This window comes from Notamacropus eugenii, chromosome 5, assembly GCF_028372415.1.
Source record: "Notamacropus eugenii isolate mMacEug1 chromosome 5, mMacEug1.pri_v2, whole genome shotgun sequence".
In the NCBI taxonomy this organism is placed as follows: domain Eukaryota; kingdom Metazoa; phylum Chordata; class Mammalia; order Diprotodontia; family Macropodidae; genus Notamacropus; species Notamacropus eugenii.
In genome coordinates, this window is record NC_092876.1 from 409735545 (window position 1) to 409756257 (window position 20713).

General features: G+C 34.3%; 1 protein-coding gene across 8 annotated transcripts in view; it reads left to right on the forward strand.

The window, feature by feature from the left end:
• LOC140506960 (multidrug resistance-associated protein 1-like) overlaps positions 1-20713 on the forward strand; it is a 90927-nt gene that overhangs the window by 59400 nt on the left and 10814 nt on the right. For all 8 annotated transcript variants that reach the window (XM_072614698.1, XM_072614702.1, XM_072614700.1 and 5 more), the window contains 4 exons: positions 6130-6285; positions 7715-7914; positions 17522-17648; positions 20608-20709. In XM_072614698.1, the coding sequence (XP_072470799.1) occupies positions 6130-6285; positions 7715-7914; positions 17522-17648; positions 20608-20709 (585 nt within the window). The remainder of the gene's footprint in view (positions 1-6129; positions 6286-7714; positions 7915-17521; positions 17649-20607; positions 20710-20713) is intronic.

Here is a 20713-nt window from a genome sequence, read left to right on the forward strand (position 1 = left end):
AAGACTATAGAAGGTTACTTTCTTGGTGAACAGGCATTTCCTCCCTTCCTTTCTGATGAGGAAGAACAATGCTTACCATCAGGCAAAGACACAGAAATCAAGGCTTCTGTGTCCCAGCCCACACAATGGGCTCAGGCCATGGAAGAGCTCAAAAAGAATTTTGAAAATCAAGTTAGAGAGGTGGAGGAAAAGCTGGGAAGAGAAATGAGAGACATGAAGTCAAAGCATGAACAGCAGATCAGCTCCCTGCTAAGGGAGACCCAAAAAAATGTTGAAGAAATTAACACCTTAAAAACTAGCCAAACTCAATTGGCAAAAGAGGTTCAAAAAGCCAATGAGGAGAAGAATGCTTTCAAAAGCAGAATTAGCCAAATGGAAAAGGAGATTCAAAAGCTCACTGAAGAAAATAGTTCTTTCAAAATTAGAATGGCACAGATGGAGGCTAATGACTTTATGCAAAACCAAGAAATCACAGAACAAAGAGAGAAGAATGGAAAAATGGAAGATAATGTGAAATATCTCATTGGAAAAACAACAGACCTGGAAAATAGATCCAGGAGAGACAATTTAAAAATTATGGGACTACCTGAAAGCCACGATCAAAAGAAGAGCCTAGACATCATCCTTCATGAAATTATCAAGGAAAACTGCCCTGAGATTCTAGAACCAGAGGGCAAAATAAATATTCAAGGAATCCACAGAACACCGCCTGAAAGAGATCCAAAAAGAGAAACTCCTAGGAACATTGTGGCCAAATTCCAGAGTTCCCAGGTCAAGGAGAAAATACTGCAGGCAGCTAGAGAGAAACAGTTCAAGTATTGTGGAAATACAATCAGGATAACACAAGATCTAGCAGCCTCTACATTAAGGGATCGAAGGGCATGGAACAGTATATTCCAGAAGTCAAAGGAACTAGGACTAAAACCAAGAATCACCTACCCAGCAAAACTGACTATAATACTTCAGGGGAAAAAATGGTCTTTCAATGAAATAGAGGATTTTCAAGTATTCTTGATGAAAAGACCAGAGCTGAAAAGAAAATTTGACTTTCAAACACAAGAATGAAGAGAACCATGAAAAGGTGAACAGCAAAGTGAAGTCATAAGGGACTTACTAAAGCTGAACTGTTTACATTCCTACATGGAAAGACAATATTTGTAACTCTTGAAACATTTCAGTATCTGGGTACTGGGTGGGATTACACATGCACACACGCTCACATACATAGAGACAGAGTGCACAGAGTGAATTGAATAGGTTGGGATCATATCTTTAAAACAAAATGAAATCAAGCAGTGAGAGAGAAAAATATTGGGAAGAGAAAGGGAGAAATTGAATGGGGCAAATTATCTCTCATAAAAGAGGCAATCAAAAGACTCATTAGTGGAGGGATAAAGAGGGGAGGTGAGGGAAAAACATGAAGTCTACTCTCATCACATTCCACTAAAGAAAAGAATAAAGTGCACACTCATTTTGGTAGGAAAACCTATCTCACAATACAGGAAAGTGGGGGATAAGGGGACAAGCAGGGTGGGGGGGATGATAGAAGGCAGGGCATGAGGAGGAGAGTGCAATTCGAGGTCGACACTCATGGGGAGGGATAGGATCAAAAGAGAATAGAAGTAATGGGGGACAGGATAGGATGGAGGGAAATATAGTTAGTCCTATACAACACAACTATTATGGAAGTCATTTGCAAAACTACACAGATATGGCCTATATTGAATTGCTTGCCTTCCAAAGGGAAGGGGTGGGGAGGGAGGGAGGAAGAGAAGTTGGAACTCAAAGTGTTAGGATCAACTGTCGAGTAATGTTCTTGCCACTAGGAAATAAGAAATACAGGTAAAGAGGTATAGAAAGCTATCTGCCCCTACAGGACAAAAGAGAAGATGGAGACAAGGGCAGAGAGGGATGATAGAAGAGAGAGCAGATTGGTCATAGGGGCAATTAGAATGCTTGGTGTTTGGGGGGGGAGGGGATAAAAGGGGAGAAAATTTGTAACCCAAAATTTTGTGAAAATGAATGTTAAAAGTTAAATAAATAAATTTAATTAATAAAAAAAAAAAAAAAAGAAATACAAGAATAATTCAAGAAAAGCAAGGTCATGAAAGGAAAGTCAAACAATTAGAAAAGGAAATCAAGAATTGTAAGGAAGAAAAAGACACTTTGAAAACTAAAACGGGGCAAAATGAAGTCAGAGAAAGTATAAGAGATCAAGAAATAATTAAGCAAAATATGAATAAGGAAAAAATAGAAGAAAAAATGAAGCATCTTATAAGAAAAACAACATATTTGGAGAACAGATCAAGAAGAGAAAATATAAAAATAATTAGACTAATGAAAAGTTATGATCAGAAAAAGAATCTTGATACAATAATACAAAAAAAGTAAAGAAAATTGTCCTGGAGCATTAGAACAAGGTGGTGGTGGTGGCGGGGGAAGAGTAGAAATAGAAAAAAATACATTGATCACCTCTTAAAAGAGATCGTATTAGGAAAATTTATAGGAATATCATAGTTAAATTACAAAACCCCCAGCTCAAGGATTAAATATTAAAAGCATCAAGATGAAAATAATTTAAATACAGTGGTGCCACAATTCATCTCACACAACATCTAACAGCAGAGACTTTAAAGATCTTGGAACATATTATATAGAACAGCAAAGGAACTGGGGCTCTGGCCAAAAATATCATGCTCTGCAACATTAAGTATTATCTTGAATGAAAAAAAAGGATATTTGCTAAACTCTCAGACTTTCAAGACCTTGTTAAAAAAATAATCCTGAATCTAATAAAAGATTTGACATGAAAGAACCAAGAAAAATATAAGGTATATACCAAGAGACTGATTATAAGGATTTCATAAGGACAGATTATTTACATATATATACGTAAAATGTATGTCTAAGATTCTTATTAATAATTGGGTAGCTTATAAGTAAGATTGAGGAAAACCTGAGTAGAAAATGAATTTAAAAAACCATTTAGGAACAGCTAAAAAGAATATATTTTGTACAAATGAAGTACAAAAGAAAGAACTGATACAAAGGAATTAATGAAGGAGGAGGGCTGGTAGTTCTGACAACCTACTTTCATGGAAAATGGGTTTAAGAGGGAAATATATATATAATATAATATATATGTTATATATAAATAATATATAATATGTAAGATATTATAATCAATATATAATATATAATTAATATGTAATAAAATATATAAATACATATTTATATATAAATATATAATATAAATATATTTATATATAAAAATAAATATATATTTATATTCATATATAAATATATATATTTAGAAGGGTATAAAAGTCTTATATAAATTCAGAAGAATATATTGTATAAATTCAGAAGAAATAAAATGATAGGGGCATAGGCAGTGGGGAGAAGATGAGGGATCTTTAGAAGGGAGGGGGAGGGAATAGGTAAAAGGGCCAAAGGGGGGTATAGAAGGGTATTTAGATTTATGGGAATGGCAGGATAAGGGAGGGATCCTTGCAGGGGGGTAGGCAAGTAATAGGAGGGCAAGGTAGTGGGTAGAAGTTAAGGAGAGGAGCAGGAGGGATAGGAAACAAGAGATATGCTCAAACATAAAAAACAAAGATGAGGAGTAGAATATGTTTGGGAATATCTATATCTATCTACGTGTGTGTGTGTGTGTGTGTATATATATATGATATGTATATTATATATAAATTTATAGAGAAATATATCTAAACTTTATTGTAGCTCTCTGGGGGTGGGGGAAGGGGAAAAAACAAAGTAAAAAAGTACACAGCAGATAACAAAAGAACTCACAAGGAACAAAGAAAAGATGGACAATTTTCAACATAAGTATTATTTATCATACAAGCTTTCTTGAAATGAAAATTTATTGTTACACAGTTTGAATCCCCTCTTATGTTCTGCTATGCACACGATATACTTTTTTTTCTTTTTAACTTTGTATATAAGTTCCAAAATTTAAGTTTATGATATGTTTTTGCTTCTTTTTTTCTATTCTGTATTTGTGTTCTGGTGTTTGAGTCTAAAATAAAATTTTAAAAAAGAAAAAACAAACAAACAAACACTAGAGAACAATGATATTCCAAGTTCTGGATCTTGTGGTGACTGAAAGAAAATGACTCAGTTGGCACCAAATTAATAGCACCAAAAGTTAAATTATAGTTTAAATGTAGTCTCATAAGTGTATGATTCTTAACATTCTCTGTCCCTTTCCCATCACTCTAACAAGTAAAAGGGGACCGCAGAGGACTGAGCATCATTTTGTTTCATGAGTTGCCATGGCCAAAGAATTCCTTACCTAATGGTCATCCTACTGATGATGGTGAACTGCTACGTACTAAAGTACTTCAGTAAGCTGATTCTTGTTAAACAGATTTGGTTTGCCACTGCAACCACACTTGAAATCATGCTAGCTTTGCGAAGCTGCCAAACCTTATATTCTGTTAATGTGGTCTTACCAACTCAGGGTCACCATCAAACAAAGATAAGGCAACATAGAAGGACTTTTGTTTATGCTTGGTTGAGGACATTTTAGTGACACTTCTTTTTAAAATGTATGTTATATATTTCTTGCCTTCTCAATAAGTGGGGGAAGGTCTGGAGGAAGGGAGAGAATTTGGAACTCAAAACTTTTAAAAATGGCTATTAAAATAAAACAATAGTATAAAAATAAATTTGTATGGTAGTAGAGAATAGACAATTTTACAAAAAATTAAAGATCTCAAAGTGTAAGATCTCTAAGTGAGTTTACTATTGATTGCTAGTAGAATGTTAGTCCTTTGAGGAAGAGAATGATGCACTTTTATCCATATCCTTGGTCTAGCAAAATACCTTATCTGCTTATTTGAAGTATATCAAATTTATTTTTATCAACGACTTTTGTTTTTATGTCACCTTCATTTCCCAATATATTTCTTTTCCCTCTCCTCGAGGGTCATCTTTTCTAACAAAAAATAAAAAAGGAAGAAAACATTCAGAAAAACTAACAGATTTATCAACAGGTTGGAAATTTTATGTTGTATTCTATACCTATAATCTCCTCCATCTTTGTACAGAAATGAAAATGATGCATTCTCATATCTTTTCTTAGGTAGCAAGGTTATTAACTGTACACGTAGACACACTATTCAGTTTTGAATTTTTTGTTAATTTCCATTTATGCCATCATATCCATTATGTATATTGTCTTCCTAGATGTACTTATTTCACTATACAATGGTGCAGGTAAATTTCATTCTTCTCTGTATCCTTCATTTCTTATATTGTAATAATATTCCATTTATCCATATACCATAATTTGTTTAGTTTCTTTCCCCCAATCTACTTGGGAAAGGTATCTACTTTATCTCCATGTATATTAAGTGTAATCAAATTATAACCAATTAGTGCCCCCTCTAACAGGTGGTTTCCCTATTACAAAGTTCAAAAAGTAGGCACCCAAATAAACATTTGATAATACACAGATTCAGCATAGTAACACTTTATAACATCATAGGTTCTGTGTGGTCCATATTCCAACACTTCAATGAATTAATAAAGCATTTACTAAGCATTTAGCATGTGTAAAACACTGTGGCAGCACAAGTTTGAAAAGTAAAACAGTTTCTGTTCTCAAGGAATAGGGAAGACATTATGCATAGCAAGCAGATTCAGCTGTAAGTCAGAAGGAAAATTCCCATAGTCCTTAGGGTACAGCAACAAAGCTGATGTTAATGCTTCTTCTTGAATGTGATTTCTACATGTGTCCCTGTGGCCACAGGTTCCCTACCCTTCTAAGCACTGGACCATCATTGTGGGAATTTCCCCAATCTATTTTGTGGAGGTAGTCAGATTATGATTATTAAAACTGGCATGGTATAACATGCTTTAAAAATCCAAGCTGTCTAACTATGGGCACTAGCCCTATTATTTTGTAGTATTGGGAATGAAGTGGGCAGAAGGTAAAAAAAGAAAAAAGAGGCAAAAAAGAATGGAATCAGTCATCAAAAAAAAAATAGTATGCAAATGGTATGCAAAAATGTTTTCATTGCATTAAAGTTCCTCCTTTATGTCCAAAGGTGAATTTAATAATTGAGAACGATAACTCAATGTGTACTTCTAACTTTTTAGGACATGTTTATCATCGATGCACGTTTCCATTATTACTTACGGACCTGGGTGAACTGTACACTGGATGTTCTTGGAACAATTTTAGTCATCGTGGGTGCTTTGCCACTCTTCATTCTTGTGGTGATCCCCCTAGTGTTCGTATATTTCACTATACAAGTAAGTAGATTAATTTTTAACTCTCTGTAACCTCATTAATGCATTATTTATTAATGTTACTAAAATTCCCCTTGGTTTCTGATTCTCTTAAAACTTGGCAAAGACAAGAACAGAAAGGAAACAAAATCTCCAAGTAGCTAGAGTTCTTATTAATATAACAGTATAACAACTCTTGAATCTTAAAATATAGTAGGAGGATAATATAAGGCTAACTATAATGCACAAGCTTTCTACTTTCAATAGTTGCAAAACATAATGATATGTGAAGGGGGTAAGAGTGACCAAGTTATGCTAGGATTCCCTACCCCTGTCCTGGACTATACTTTTTTTCAATTTTCTAGATTGGGAGATATTTGCTTGCCTCACATAACCAATCATTCACCATTTATCTCCAATATTTATGCTTATTTAGTAAACTAAGGAGTGAAACTGGTGAAGGATGGGGATGCTGAAGGTATACTTCACTTATTTGAAATTTTACCTAGGGCTAGATCTGAAGCCATCTATTTTGCTGGAATAAAATCTGTGCCTTCCTCTTCTGTCCTCTGATAGAAGTAATTAGGTAACTTATGCTTAAGTGTACTTAGATACAATTAGATTTGATAAAATTAACAGTCTTGGGGCAGTGGGTAAAAATTGCAGAATCTCTGCATTGACAGAAGTTTCATATCTAAGCAAGAACCCATTCTGCAATATCTCCAACAAGTAGTCACCCAACCTCAGTTTGAAGACCTCAAGTGAGGGGAAAGCTACTAATTGTTAGAAAGCCCTTTTTGACATCAAGACTAAATTCACCTCCTAACAGATTCCACCTGTTGGTCCAGCTCTGAACTTTGGAGTAAAGCAGAACAAGAATTACTGTTTCACTATGAAGCCCTTAAAGAGGGGGAGGACTACAGTAAAGCAACTAGTGACAAGAGACACTTGAGAATGATGAGGGGAACTGTCTATAGCATGAAGGGAGGGTAACTACCCACAAATTATCCAGAAAAGAAATAACTAGGGTGATGAAGGCATCTAGAAGCCCTACTTGTTAGAGAAGACAGTGGAGTATAGCAAAGCACTTAGAAGAGTTGGGTTCTGGTCATGGTTTCTCCTAACTATCCTTGTGCGATTTTGGTAAATTTATATCTCTGGTTCTCATCTTATTAATTAGTAAAATTATAAAGTTTAAACTAGATGAACTCTAAGGTCTTTGTAAGCATTAAAAAACAGCATAATTTTTTGCACACAATCCTCTAACAAGCAGGCATAATAAATGTGTTGTTGGCAGGGGCAGGTATAGAAATAATACCTTGCTTAATAATGAACCTTTGGGCAAAGCTAGTATTTCAAATGAGTTCTTTCAGTTGTTAGTTTGTTTTTGTAACACCAAAAACCAGTTTTGTTTTTGCCAATGTGTAATCTGTGCTTTGTGGGTTCTGATTAGAGATACTATATTGCAAGTTCTCGACAAATCCGGAGGTTAGCAGGAGCATCCCGTTCTCCTATTATATCACACTTCAGTGAAACTTTGTCAGGAGTATCAACAATACGAGCTTTTGGACACCAGCAGAGGTTCATCAGCCAAAACAGAGATGTTGTCAATGAGAATCTGGTTTGCTTCTACAACAATATAATTTCCAACAGGTAAGGATGGACAATCACATCTACCCAAATTTACTACAAATCTCTTTCCTATTTGTCATCTTTTCCACTGACTTCTGGAAGAATAGAATGAAGGTTTACCCTCTACATACCAGTTTTTAAAAAAAATATTAAATGTTAGAATCCTAATTATTTCCAGACTCTATGATTATGCAATTAAGAAAAATATATTTACTTTGTAGAATTTATTATATATATATGTATATGATATTATGTAAAATGCATAGTAGAGTATATGTAAATACTATACACCATAGTATAATGTATAAATACTATATACTATAGCACTGTAATAGCATAATAATATAAATACTATATACTGTATAAAATACAAAAATGAATTTACTTTCTACGTTATAGAAAGAAAACAGTATAGGTCAGGTTTTTGTCAAAGAGCAGAATAAATTTAATGATATTAATGATGCTAATGATTTCTATAGTATATTTTTATACTTGTAAGTCAGATTATAGAATGGAATATGAAAAGTATAATAAACCTCTTGAAGTTAAACTCTCATTGAGACTAACAAAATGAGTTATTTTTACAGTACTTGGATATATTCTTCCCTTTTATTTATTTTCTGTTTTGATTTACTGGACAACAGGTAAATTGGAGAGGTATGTTTTTCCAAGATGATTTATTTTCAAGTAGATGTAAAATATTTAGATGATTTTTGACATTTTTTGGTTAAGTTGGTAATATGAAAGGTCTTGGAGAAGCTTAGATTTCTCGTATAAATGCTAATGGATGTCTGAAAAGAACCCCTGAAAGACCAATAATTGAGAAAACTGAAAAGAATCAGAAATAAACACTTCCATCCAGTCCTGAACTATGCAAATAGCAGGTCAAAAACCTATGGAGGTGGGAAGAGGGTCACGCCAAGGAAGCCAGCAGCATTTCAGATAAACCAAGTAGGTACTGATGGGAAGAGAGGGAAAGGAGATAGCAGAAATAAAGGAAAACAGGTCGGAAGCCAGCAGAGCTTGCAGGAGGAGCCAGAATACATATGAGCTAGGCATAAGCTAGCCAATCAGTATTCTGAATAGTAAGGCATTGCAAGGAATAGTTAACTTGGGACTTGAAGCCAGATCCCAAAACTGGCCCCTCATAACAGAAACAGAGGCAGAGTTGCCCTGGTATATGACTTGGTAGGGAAGCAAGGTCCAGCAGCATACTCCCCAGGAGAACTGAGAATGACAGCCAAAGAGGAGATAAATTCAGGTCAGAGCAGGATAGGGAAGCAGAGACCCACTGTGATCTCCAGTTTTTTCTATAAATCCTTTCATGGTATTTCGAAGAGACAGAACCAACTCCTGATTAAGGAGTGCAGGGAGAAAATAGGATCTGGCCAAAATCAGCATCCGAAGTGGACCATAAAGAAACTAAAATAGAAGCCAAAGACTGAGGCAAGAGGGAGAGTAAGGGCTAATACCATCCTTACATATCTATATCAGCAGTGACTGAAGCATCCAGACTACGGAGAGGGGACCAGACCAGAAAAGGTCTATCCACTCATCCATTAGGGCTGGAGGAAAGTTCTTTCAGTGCAAAACCACAAATGAAGATGTAAGTAAACAGAAAATACCAATGACAATGAAGAAATATTCTGGGATAAGAGGTAAATCCAGAAGCAGAGAATGGTTCCACAACAACTACAAGCAAAGAGGAAAAAATAGCTTGACTTTAAGGGCTACAAAATTTATGGAAGAAATAAAGCAAGAGATAAAACATAAAATTAGAAATGAGTTTTTTGGGGGAACTGAAAGGAGAACAAATAGTAAGAAAAAAACCCAAAAGGTGGAAAGCCTTGCCTAAGATGCATACTCTCTATGGAACAGAATAGGAAAAAAAAAGTAACTCAGTAATTTGTGAGAGAACAAGAAAAAATAGCAAGTCAAGAGACAGAAAAAATAGACTAAAAGATATCTACTGTTTTTAAAAAAAAACTGGTGCAGCTAGATAGCTCAGAGGATAGAGCACTAGCTCCAGAGTCAGGAAGACCTGAGTTCAAATCCAGCCTCTCAAACACTAGTTGTGTGACTGACAAGAAATGGCAAACCACTCTAGTGGGTTTGCTAAGAAAACCCCATAGACTCCACAGAGTTGAACATTTTTGAACAACAATTATTTTTTAAAAACTTACCTGGAAATTGGTCAGCGATGGATAATTTAAGAATTGTTAGGCTCCCTAAAACCACTACAAAACAAAAATATATTTCAATAAACTATATGTTTTTTCATATCTATTTAACCCAAAGGGCAAAGTAAAAATAGAAAAAAATATGTCATATCCAGAAATAAACCTTAAAATGAAATCATTTGGGACTATCATAATCCAAATCTAGGTATCCCAAGTAAAAGGAGAAAAAATCGTCCAAAGAGCCATGAGTTTGAATACCAAGGAACTTCAATCAGAATCTAAACTCTCACTTTATATAAAAGCCTTTTCCAGTTCCCTTTAATGCAACTCCTTTCATTTTGTGATTATCTCCACTTTATTCTGTACCTATTTTGTTTGTAGATAGTTGTTTGCATATTAAATCCTTTATTAGTTGGGAACTCCTTGAGAGCAAGAGCAGTTTCCAACTTTCTTTGTGTCCCCAGCATTTAGCAAAGAGTCTGGAACATAGAGCTTAGTAAATGCCTACTGACTTGGCTTTAATATAATATTCCAAAAGTTTTATATGTTTATTCCAAAAGTTTATAATGATAAACAATATATCCTGAAAAGCTGAGTATAGACTTATAGTAGAAAAAAGTAAATAAGGGACTTTCAGCGTTTCAGAAAAAAAGATCAGTGCAAAGTAGAAACTTTGAAATGCAAATGTAGAAATCTAAAGAAATGTAGGAAGGTATATAGAGGTGCACAATTAGAAGGGAGGATAGCATAATGCTGTGTTTGTATTTTAATATGGGGAAAAACTAAAAGGATCCCTTCAGAATCCTAATGTCTTCAAGGGGCATGATGGAGTTAAAAAGACTAACATAGGGTCTGGCTGTGGTTTTGTTCTCTTTTGCTGGGTTTAAGAATGAAAGAAAATAAACAATAAAAGGAATAAACTAGGGAAGAAATGAGGAAGAATCTGAACCAGGTAAAGGAGGGATGAACACACACACAGACACACACACAGACACAGACACAGACACACACACACACACACATGCCTTAATGTAGATTGTAAACTCAACAGCATATGGGAAGGGAAAGCGAAAAGAAAGAGGGGTACAGGAGAGACAGTAAATTTGGGAATGGAATAGCCACAAATGTAACAATTTCACCTTTGCAGGGTTGATTATAAAAGGAATACTAAAAAGAGGAAAACTGTAAGTACCAGGAACTAGTCTAATTTAAAAGAGGAAGAACAAATATTGATTACTAGTGCTGATCTGATTTCCTCTCTTTCTCTTACACCTTCTTCCTTGTAAAGAGGCATGAGTGGAAAAAGAAAAAAGTATAAAAGGCTATTATTATGGAAGGAAATACATTATTAATGGTTATAATAGTGAGAATGAATGGGATGAACTCACATGTTATCACCACAACAAACATTTTTGTAGTAGCACTTTAAGGCTTACAAAGTAGAAAACATTTGGTGTTGACCATAACCATCTGATTTTATTATATACTGTCTACTGATGAGGAAATTGAGGCTCTGAGGGGTTACGTGATTTCTTTAGGGTTCCACAATGTGAAGATAATTTTAATACTCAATTTAATCATCATTCATTTAGCTCATTGTGATTTGATGGGTATCAGTGATTGTATTAGTGAATTAAGCAGAATAGAATTCAGAGTAAAATAATTATATTAGTTAATGCTGCTAGGATAAGAGTTATGAGTGATTAATTAACCTTTTATTGGTGATTATGTTAATTGTAATTGATTTATCAGTAGATTCATATTAACCATCTTAACCAAGAATGTAATCTAATTGCATTTAGTAATTAATGTAGCTCTAATCAACACCCCCTTTCCTCCCCGCCCCCAGCAAAGTGCTTCTAATAAGAATCATTTGCTTCTCCACTCTCAGGAAGCATTAACATCCACTCTCTCGTTATCTTTTGCTTCAAAACCACATCTTTCTTGGTTTCTAGGAAATGGCTAGCCAAAAACTCTTATTTGAGGAGCTGTGAAAAAATCTATTAAGATGACAGATAGAAAACCCTATTGAGGTAGCCTGCAATTGATGACCTTTAATTGATGACTTGTAGCTGTTGTTGCTTGTCCTTTTTTCTCAAAGAAGGCAAATGACATCAGGAGGGTAATATCTTGATTTGCAAGTAAATTGGATTTAAATGAGGGAGGACTGTGCAAAGTCATCATCCTCACTCTCTCCTCCAGGGCCATCTGAGTCCAGTGACTTGTGAAAAACCTACTGACAAAATGGGTAGGACTGATAGACACTTCCCCTTATCCAATCATAGAATCTCCTCTGCTTCTGAAGGTTGACCTTCTGTAGGAGTTTCCACACTTTAGAAGGACCCTCCCAAGAACTAGAGGACTTCCCAGAGATCCTTCTTAGGTCTATAAAATTCCTTAGCCCTCAGCATCATGATCCTAGGTCATAAGAAAGGTCTTGGATGCCATTGGTTTAGGACCACTGGTCTCTCAAATAGATCAATTGCAGCTCAGAACTCTGCCTCAGTGGTGTTTTATTATTGATTGGAATTTTTCAGCCCACAAGAACTAAATAGTGTCTGAGGCAGTACTGGAACTGACCTTCCTGACTCCTAATTCTATGTATTACATCACCTAGCTGCCTACTATGACATTTAAATGCCATAAGATAGAAAAAAGAAACAGAACTAATTGATAAGTAGAATCCAACAATATATTGTTTATAAAAACATAAACATTCACATAGATTTAAATAAACGACCATAGCAGAACTGGTCATGCTTTAGATCCACATTTGGCAAACTATCATCTATAGGCCACCTGTTTTTGTATGGTCTACAAGAATGGTTTGTTTGTTTTTTTTACATTTGAAAATAAAGTTTTATTGTACTTAAGAATGTAAAAATAATTGAATGGTTTGCTGACCCCTGATTCAGATGAATATAGAAAAAGTAGGGGTAATAGTTGTGATCTAAGACAAAGCAATATTAAAATGTGCCTACTTAAAAAGATATAAGGAGGAAGACTATATGATCATTGGACATTTTAGGCCCTGAAATAATATCAATATTTGATAAATACATCCATCGAATTGCATAGTATCTAAGTACTTTAAAGAAAAGTTAAGTGTATTACAAGAGAAAATAGATAGTAAAATAGTAGTAATTGAGAATTCCAATCTGTCCTTTTTAGACTTTTCAGGAAATTGGAATACCAAATAGAAATAATGGAAATAGAAGAAATAAAAGAATAGAAGAAAGTTAATGACTTGAATAGAATTTTGGAGAAGTTATATAGGACAGTTTGCTGACAATTATTGAATGAAAATTGAAAGAAATACACATTTTTATCAACTTTGAATAGCACCTTTGCAAAAATTTACTACATACTAGGGTATAAAAACCTCATAAAAAAGTGCAGAAAAGAATAAATAGTAAGAAAAAATCCTTTATTGATCACAGCACAATAAAATTACAGTCGCTGAAGGGCTTTAGAAGAATGGTGTCAGACCTAAATGGAGATTAATTGTACAGAATTGATGGGTCAAAGAAATAAACTATGGAGACAAAATAACTCCATTAAAGAAAATTACAACACTGAGATGGCATATTAAAACTTTTGAGATGCAACCAAATCAATACTTAGGGAAGTATTATCTCATAAGTGTCATCAACAAAAGAGAGAAAAAACAGATCAATAAACTGAGCATGCGGCCAAAAACTTAAAAATAAAAAACACTAGAAAAATAACAAAAGAGATAAAAAAGTTAAAAAAAAATCAGAGGTAAAACTGAAAACAAAAATCTATTTAATAGATACATGATTCTAGTGACTAGTTAAAAAACTAATACATGGACTTTTAAAAAATTTGTTTTGAAAAGAGAGGAAAACCAAGTTGTCTGTATCCATAATGAAAATAAATAATTCACAATAAAAAGAGTATAAAGGATATTACTAGAAATTATTTTGCCCATTTATATGCCAACAAAATGGCATAAAATGGATGAATATTTACAAAGATAAAAAATGCCTAAATTAACCAAACAAAAAACAGAGAATAATCCAATGTCTGGGAAAGAAATGAATAAACAAACCACTGCAAAATTTCTTAAAATGGAGAGGGAGATGCAAGGAGATAGATTTTCAAGTGAATTCTACCAAACATTTAAAGAATAATTAATTCTAGTATTACATAACTGTCTGGTAAGATAGGATAGAATAGATCTTATTCTTACTCTTTCTATGAAACAAATATGGTATTGATGCCTAAATCAGGGAGAGATAAAGCAGGCAAAGAAAACTATAGCTATAGTTACAGTTATAGAATATAGATACTAAAATATTAGCTAGGAAGTTAAAATAAAATTTAAATAGGTTATACTCTATGATGAGAATTGATTTATGGTAGAAATGCAAGGTTGGTTCAATATGAAAATAACAAACATATTATCCTATGTTTAGTAATATAAATAATTATTCATAGAATTCATAATTATATCAATAGATAAAAGATTTTAAATAAAATACAACTCCATTTTGCTTGAAAAGAGTATAAGGCAAGAAAAAAATAGAGGAAATAAAAATAGCAAATAATACAATAAAGAATGAGTCCACAAATCATTAGCATTATCAACAAATTGTATTAGTAAGAGAAAAAAAACAATCAATCACAGGAGGCAGAAAATAACAGGGAGTACTGAAATAAAAGTAAGCAAATAGTAAAAATGACAAGACTATCTGCAAAAATATATATATTCAGTGATATACTATGATGAGTTAAATCTGAAATAACCAACAAAACAAAGGTTGAATTTCTGAGCATATGGATTTATTAAGCAATGCATGCCAATTTCATAACAAATTAGGACCAGTCCTCCTCAACTTGTCACTAGATCTATAATTGAATAGAAAGGGAACTAAGTTTGATACAGAATTGAGTCACAAGACGGAGTGAGCATAGTTCACTCAATTTCCACAGTTTCAAAGTATAAGAATTAAAGAGCAAGAATCGTAGAGGAAATAATGAAAAAACATGAGAAGTAAGAGAAGCTAATAATACCAGATAACAAAACATAAAGCAAAGTAGCAAATAATCAAAATATGTGGTGCTGATTAAAATATAGAAAAGTTGATCAGTGGAATACATTACATCAGGGAGTCTATAAACAGCTTTTACGGGGTTTATGAAATTAGATGAGAAAGAAGACTTTATTTTCAATAAATTCCAACTGAAATTTAACATCTATTACAATGATGAATATAGGCAACAAACCTACTGAAAAAGGGAGTATAGATTTTTCCAGACTGCTAGCTGTGTACTTACAAAAAAAAGTATCCCTGGATTAGCTATACAAGAAGTATACCAAAGAACTTACCATTGCATTTAAAAATTTTTTTTAAAGCAAACTTCTGGGATAAAAATTCACTATTTGACAAAACTGCCAATAGTCTGTCACAAATTAAATTTATATAAACATCTCACATCATTTATCATAATAAACTCCAAGTGGATGTGAGTGATATTAAAAGAAATATTGTAAACAAATGAAAGCAAAGAAGGATATACCTTTTCTAACTGCATAAGGGAAGAAGACTCCTTGATCAAACAAATTAAAAAAGGATCACATGAGAGAAAATAGAAAGTTTTGACTACATAAAGTTGAAAAGTTTCTGCAGAAACAAAGTCATCATAGTTGGAATAAGATGGGAAGCAGGTGACTGGGAATAAGTCTTTATAGAAAATTTCTCAAATAAATGTCTGATATCAAAGGCATATAAAGGACTGACAGAAACATAAGTACAAAAGTATGTCCCAATATATAATCAAAGGATGTGAACTCTCAATTCTTAAAAAAAGACAAGTAACTAACAAACATAGAAAAAGGTGATAAATAGCTAATAACAAGAGAAATATAAATTAAAGCAACTTGGCCAAGATTACAAAAAAGGAAAATGACAATTTTGAAGGGAGTGTTGGAGAACATGAATGCAAATATACTGTTGATTGAGCTACGAGTCCTGGAAAGCAATTTGAAATTATGTTCACTGCCACTTACCATCACCACCAGAATTACAAAATTGTGACTAGCCTTTAGCCCAGTGATACTGTTACTAACCTTATACCTCGAAGAGACCAAAGAAAGAGGGAAAGGATCATCCTGCTTGTAAATGTTTAAGAAGTAGCTCTCTAGAAGGAAAATATATATATATATGTATATGTATATGAAATACTTTTGAAATTAATCGTATTATAAACATTTTTTCCAATTTATTCTGGTCTAGAAAATAAAAATGAGTTAAGCCCTGATCTTTAGGCATTTGCTGATTTCCAAGGTATAAATGCTCACACTGAAAATGTGACAATCAGATCTCACAAATTGGTATGAACTGACAACACACACACAACACACATAGGAAAGGACCTATGTGTACAAAGATATTTATAGCATCACTTTTTTTTGGTTATAGCAAAGAACAGGAAACAAAGTGGGGAATGGTTGAACAAACTTATATATGGATGCATTGGAACATTATTTGCTATTAAAAATGACTCAAGGTACAGGATCAGAGAAAATCTGAGTACTTTCAGGAACAGATATATGGTGAAGTAAGTAGAAGGAGGAGAATATTTCTTACAGTGACTACAATGTTGTAAAGAAAAACTCTGAGATACTTAAGAATTCTGATCAAGGAAGTGACCAGTTTACAACTCCAGAAGACAGATGTTTCTCGTTTCTTGAAACAGAAGTTATGAAATGGAGATGCCAAATGAATGACATTTCCAGACATGGCCAATGTGTGAATTAATTTTGTATGGCTATATTTATCTGTTTATAAGGGAAGACTTTTATTTCTCTTTCTGGGGGATGATTGGGAGTAGGGAGAGGAAGAGAAAGAGAGAGATGAGAGGAGTGTGCAAATTGTGATAGTGGGAAGAAAGGGGAACAAAGGAGAGGACAGAAAAGAAGAGAAAGAAGTGAGAAGAAAAGAGGAGGGGAAGAGAAAGGAGGGGAGAGAAAATGAAAGGTCAACGAGTTATTAAAAAAACAAATACAGCAGAAAGGATTTCAGAAGGGCACACAGAGAAGCCAGGAAGTATTGGGATTATCATGCTCAATTTCAATTTGAAGGATAAAAAAAAAATTTCAAAATTTTCACTGTAGAAAACTACATAGAAAAAATCCAAATTATATATAACAGAACTCCAGTTTCATATAGAATGCTATTTTTGTTTTTCACTTTATATTGAAGCATCCATGTTTGACATTGATTAAATTATATTGAAGAAAATCTAAACAAAAATAGGTTTAGTTTTCTTTCTTTTTTAATGAGTTGAGTCAAAAGCAAAATTCTGCAAAATAATTGGTTCCTCTTCCTTTATACGCCAGATATCATACCAGCTGTAGTGGGTGACTGTTTTTTATACTCTTCAGACTTCATTGAGACTGATAACTATCATTTTCATTATAGGTGGCTTTCTGTCAGACTTGAATTCCTTGGCAACTTACTGGTTTTCTTTGCTGCATTACTTGCTGTGCTGGCAGGAGATGCAGTGGACTCTGCAACAGTTGGCTTAATCATATCTTATGCATTAAACGTAAGTAATGATCATAGTTTTTGGAATCGTTGGAGTTTTTCAGAGAGTGAAGATGGATGAATGGCTAAATACAGTTTCTCTTGAATTCTCCTTTATCCAACTAGTACAAGCAATTCAAATCAAATGTTAGGTACCATAAAGTATAATCTGAAAAAAAAAAAGTCCTAAACAACTCTGTGTAAATTTGACATCAAGCTCTGGGCTTATTTTGAGATACCTTTGTCAAAGAATAGTTCTAATTCTGTAACTTCTTTGCATAATATAATTTAAAAAACCTCACTAACCTACATTGTTATTGCAGCTGGGTACTGGGGACTTCATTTTGATATTACTGCCTATATTCACCTTTTATAGAGCAAGAAACTGAATTCCACTTCTGAGGTTTCAAGGAAAGGAATTCATGATGATAGTGCCATGTGTATTCATCCCTTCCTCTTCATTTATAGTAATAAGTGATTAATTACCCAATTATCCTTCTTCTATACTAATGAAATAGCCCCCTAACTATTCTCTTTGTTTGTAATCTCCCAGTTCTGACCCCAATTTCTGGTCAGATCTCGGCCAGATTAATCTTCCAAAGGCACATCTCTACATTGCCTTGTACTCAAAAGTTTTCAATTGCTTACAAATATTTTACATATAAAATCCAAGATTCATAACCTGGCATTCTAAGTCCATCAAAATTTGGTCAAGGATTATCTTTCATTACTTCTTTATGTAAATAAGGTTGCACTCTCTTTAAATTCAGCAAAGTTGGAAGTTGTAAGGAGCAAAAAACAGAGAAATTGAATTCTAAAGGTAAAGACCTCTCTACTGAAAATAAAGCTCTCTATACCTTTGAAAGTGCATTACTATTATTCATTTGCATAAGGGAAAGCAATGAATTTGCTTCTGGGTCACATCAGACCTGCACCACTAGTCACTTGTCCATATAAGACCACAGTAGGGGTTGGGGAAATATAACTGATTGAACTGGGTCTAATTCCCACGAGCAAACATGGAAATTCCATACTGAAGGAAATGATTCTGAACCAAGAAAAACTGTCAAATAGGAAAGGTTAGATCTCTCCCACTTGTGTACAGGCAATAAAACTCAGTTCAAACTGAGGAAGTCTAAGACAAAAATCTTGTTTCAGACCTAGGCGAAAGCTGGCTCCCCTAGATGAATAAGAACATTAACATGATAGCTAAAGAAAGTACAGTCCCACCCAGTCAAGTTAGTGGCTGAAGGTAATGAAAGATGGAAGCTGTCCATGAAAGAGAAAGTCCAGGGGTGGGGAGCCTGCATCCTCCAGACCACATGTGGCCTTCTAGGTTCTTGGGCATGGCCTTTTGACTGAGTTCAAGTTTTACAGAACAAATCGTTTCATTGAGAATTTTTTCTGTGAAGTTTGGATTCAGTTGAAGGATCACACCAGAACCTTGAGAGAAAAATGTGACCTTGAGGCTACAGATTTCCCATACTGGTCCAAGGAGTTCAATAGTTTCGTCTGTCTAGAAAAGACTGTGACTCAGAAAATAGTTCAGTGATTAACCAATGAGTCCCAGCCCAGTAGCAAAGCACCCTACTTACCTAGCTACCCAATATGGCAGCAGCTGCTCAGTGGCATGATAGCCAGTTCAGCAATACCAAGTGGTCAAATAGTTTGTGCAGCCCAGCCCACCAGCAGCCATACCCAGATGCTGAGCAGTCTAGACTAGTCTAGAAGCACCATAGCCTGAGGAACAGCTGTCAGTAGCCAAGTGGCCTGATTGACTAAGTCCAGCAGGATATTGACTCTTCTAGCCAAGACGCCATATTTTACTGTGAGTGAACACCTCCAGAATAGATGCTGTGCCCTGTAAAAAGCTCGCCTAAGTGAATAGTAGGACCACTTATCTATTACACATGTCATGCTTTGCAGCAAACTACGAAGGCTCTCTGGAAAAAGTAAAACTATGAAGGTTCTAAGCAGTTCTGGGTTCTAAGCTACCTTGATTTTGTGTGTTTCTTATATATGCACTTCACTACCACAGTATTTCAAGTTTGTTCCCACAAACTACCTCTGTTTGGGGTAGGGGAAGGCAATGCCTTGCAATTACTGTTCTTGATATGGCATTTGCTTCCATATACCATTTGAGAATATGCCTTTGCTAAAGAACTGAGTCTTCTGGTTGTTAAGGGGAACCAGTAGGATCATGTGAGCTACAGGAGAGAAGTGACCCATAGGGTTATTCCTCCAGTACCAATAGTGGTAACAGCCACCCTTCTGGGGACCCAAAGTGCCAGTTCTAGCTCAGATTAGAAGAGTAAGCCTGGAGGGGGTGCTTCACACAAACAACACTGTACTACTCACTCATTCTGTAGCATTCATTACAATCTAGCCTCCTAACTTTTGCTCATTACCCATTCTACTTAGAATTTCTTTCGTCTCTTTCAGCTTCTACAGATCTTTCAAGACTAAATTCAAATGCTATCTCTTTTATGAAGTCTTCCCAGCTTATTCCAGCTTAAAGTGTCCCTTCTTTCCTTGTTATTACCATAGCACTTCCTCTTATTACATTTACCACATATGGCTCTGACTTGTATTATTGTATGTAATTGACGTTCCCCCCTTAACTTATATGCTCCTCGAAAGCAAGAACCATAGTTTGCTCATCTTTGTGTCCTCCATAGAACCTGAAGTAACCTGAACCTTAGAAAGAAGTTGTACAGAGAAGGTACTCAGTATGTATTGGTAGCAATGTCTATACTACTTATTGTTTTTAAAGAATGCTGTATAAAATGAGAAGTAAAATATTGTATGTGCCACCAAGTGCCATATAATGCCAGCTCTTAATATTAGTTGTGTAATGAATAGTTTAACTTTTACTCCTTTTTTCCCTGAATTCCATTATTTATATTATCTAATATTTGAAGACAGAATTTATGTATACATGTCAAACAAACCAGAAAATAAACTTACAATTTTTTTTTCAGATTACTCAATCTTTGAACTTTTGGGTTCGAAAAGCATGTGAAATTGAAAGCAATGCAATTTCCATTGAAAGAGTTTTTGAATATGCAAACATCAAGAAAGAGGTGA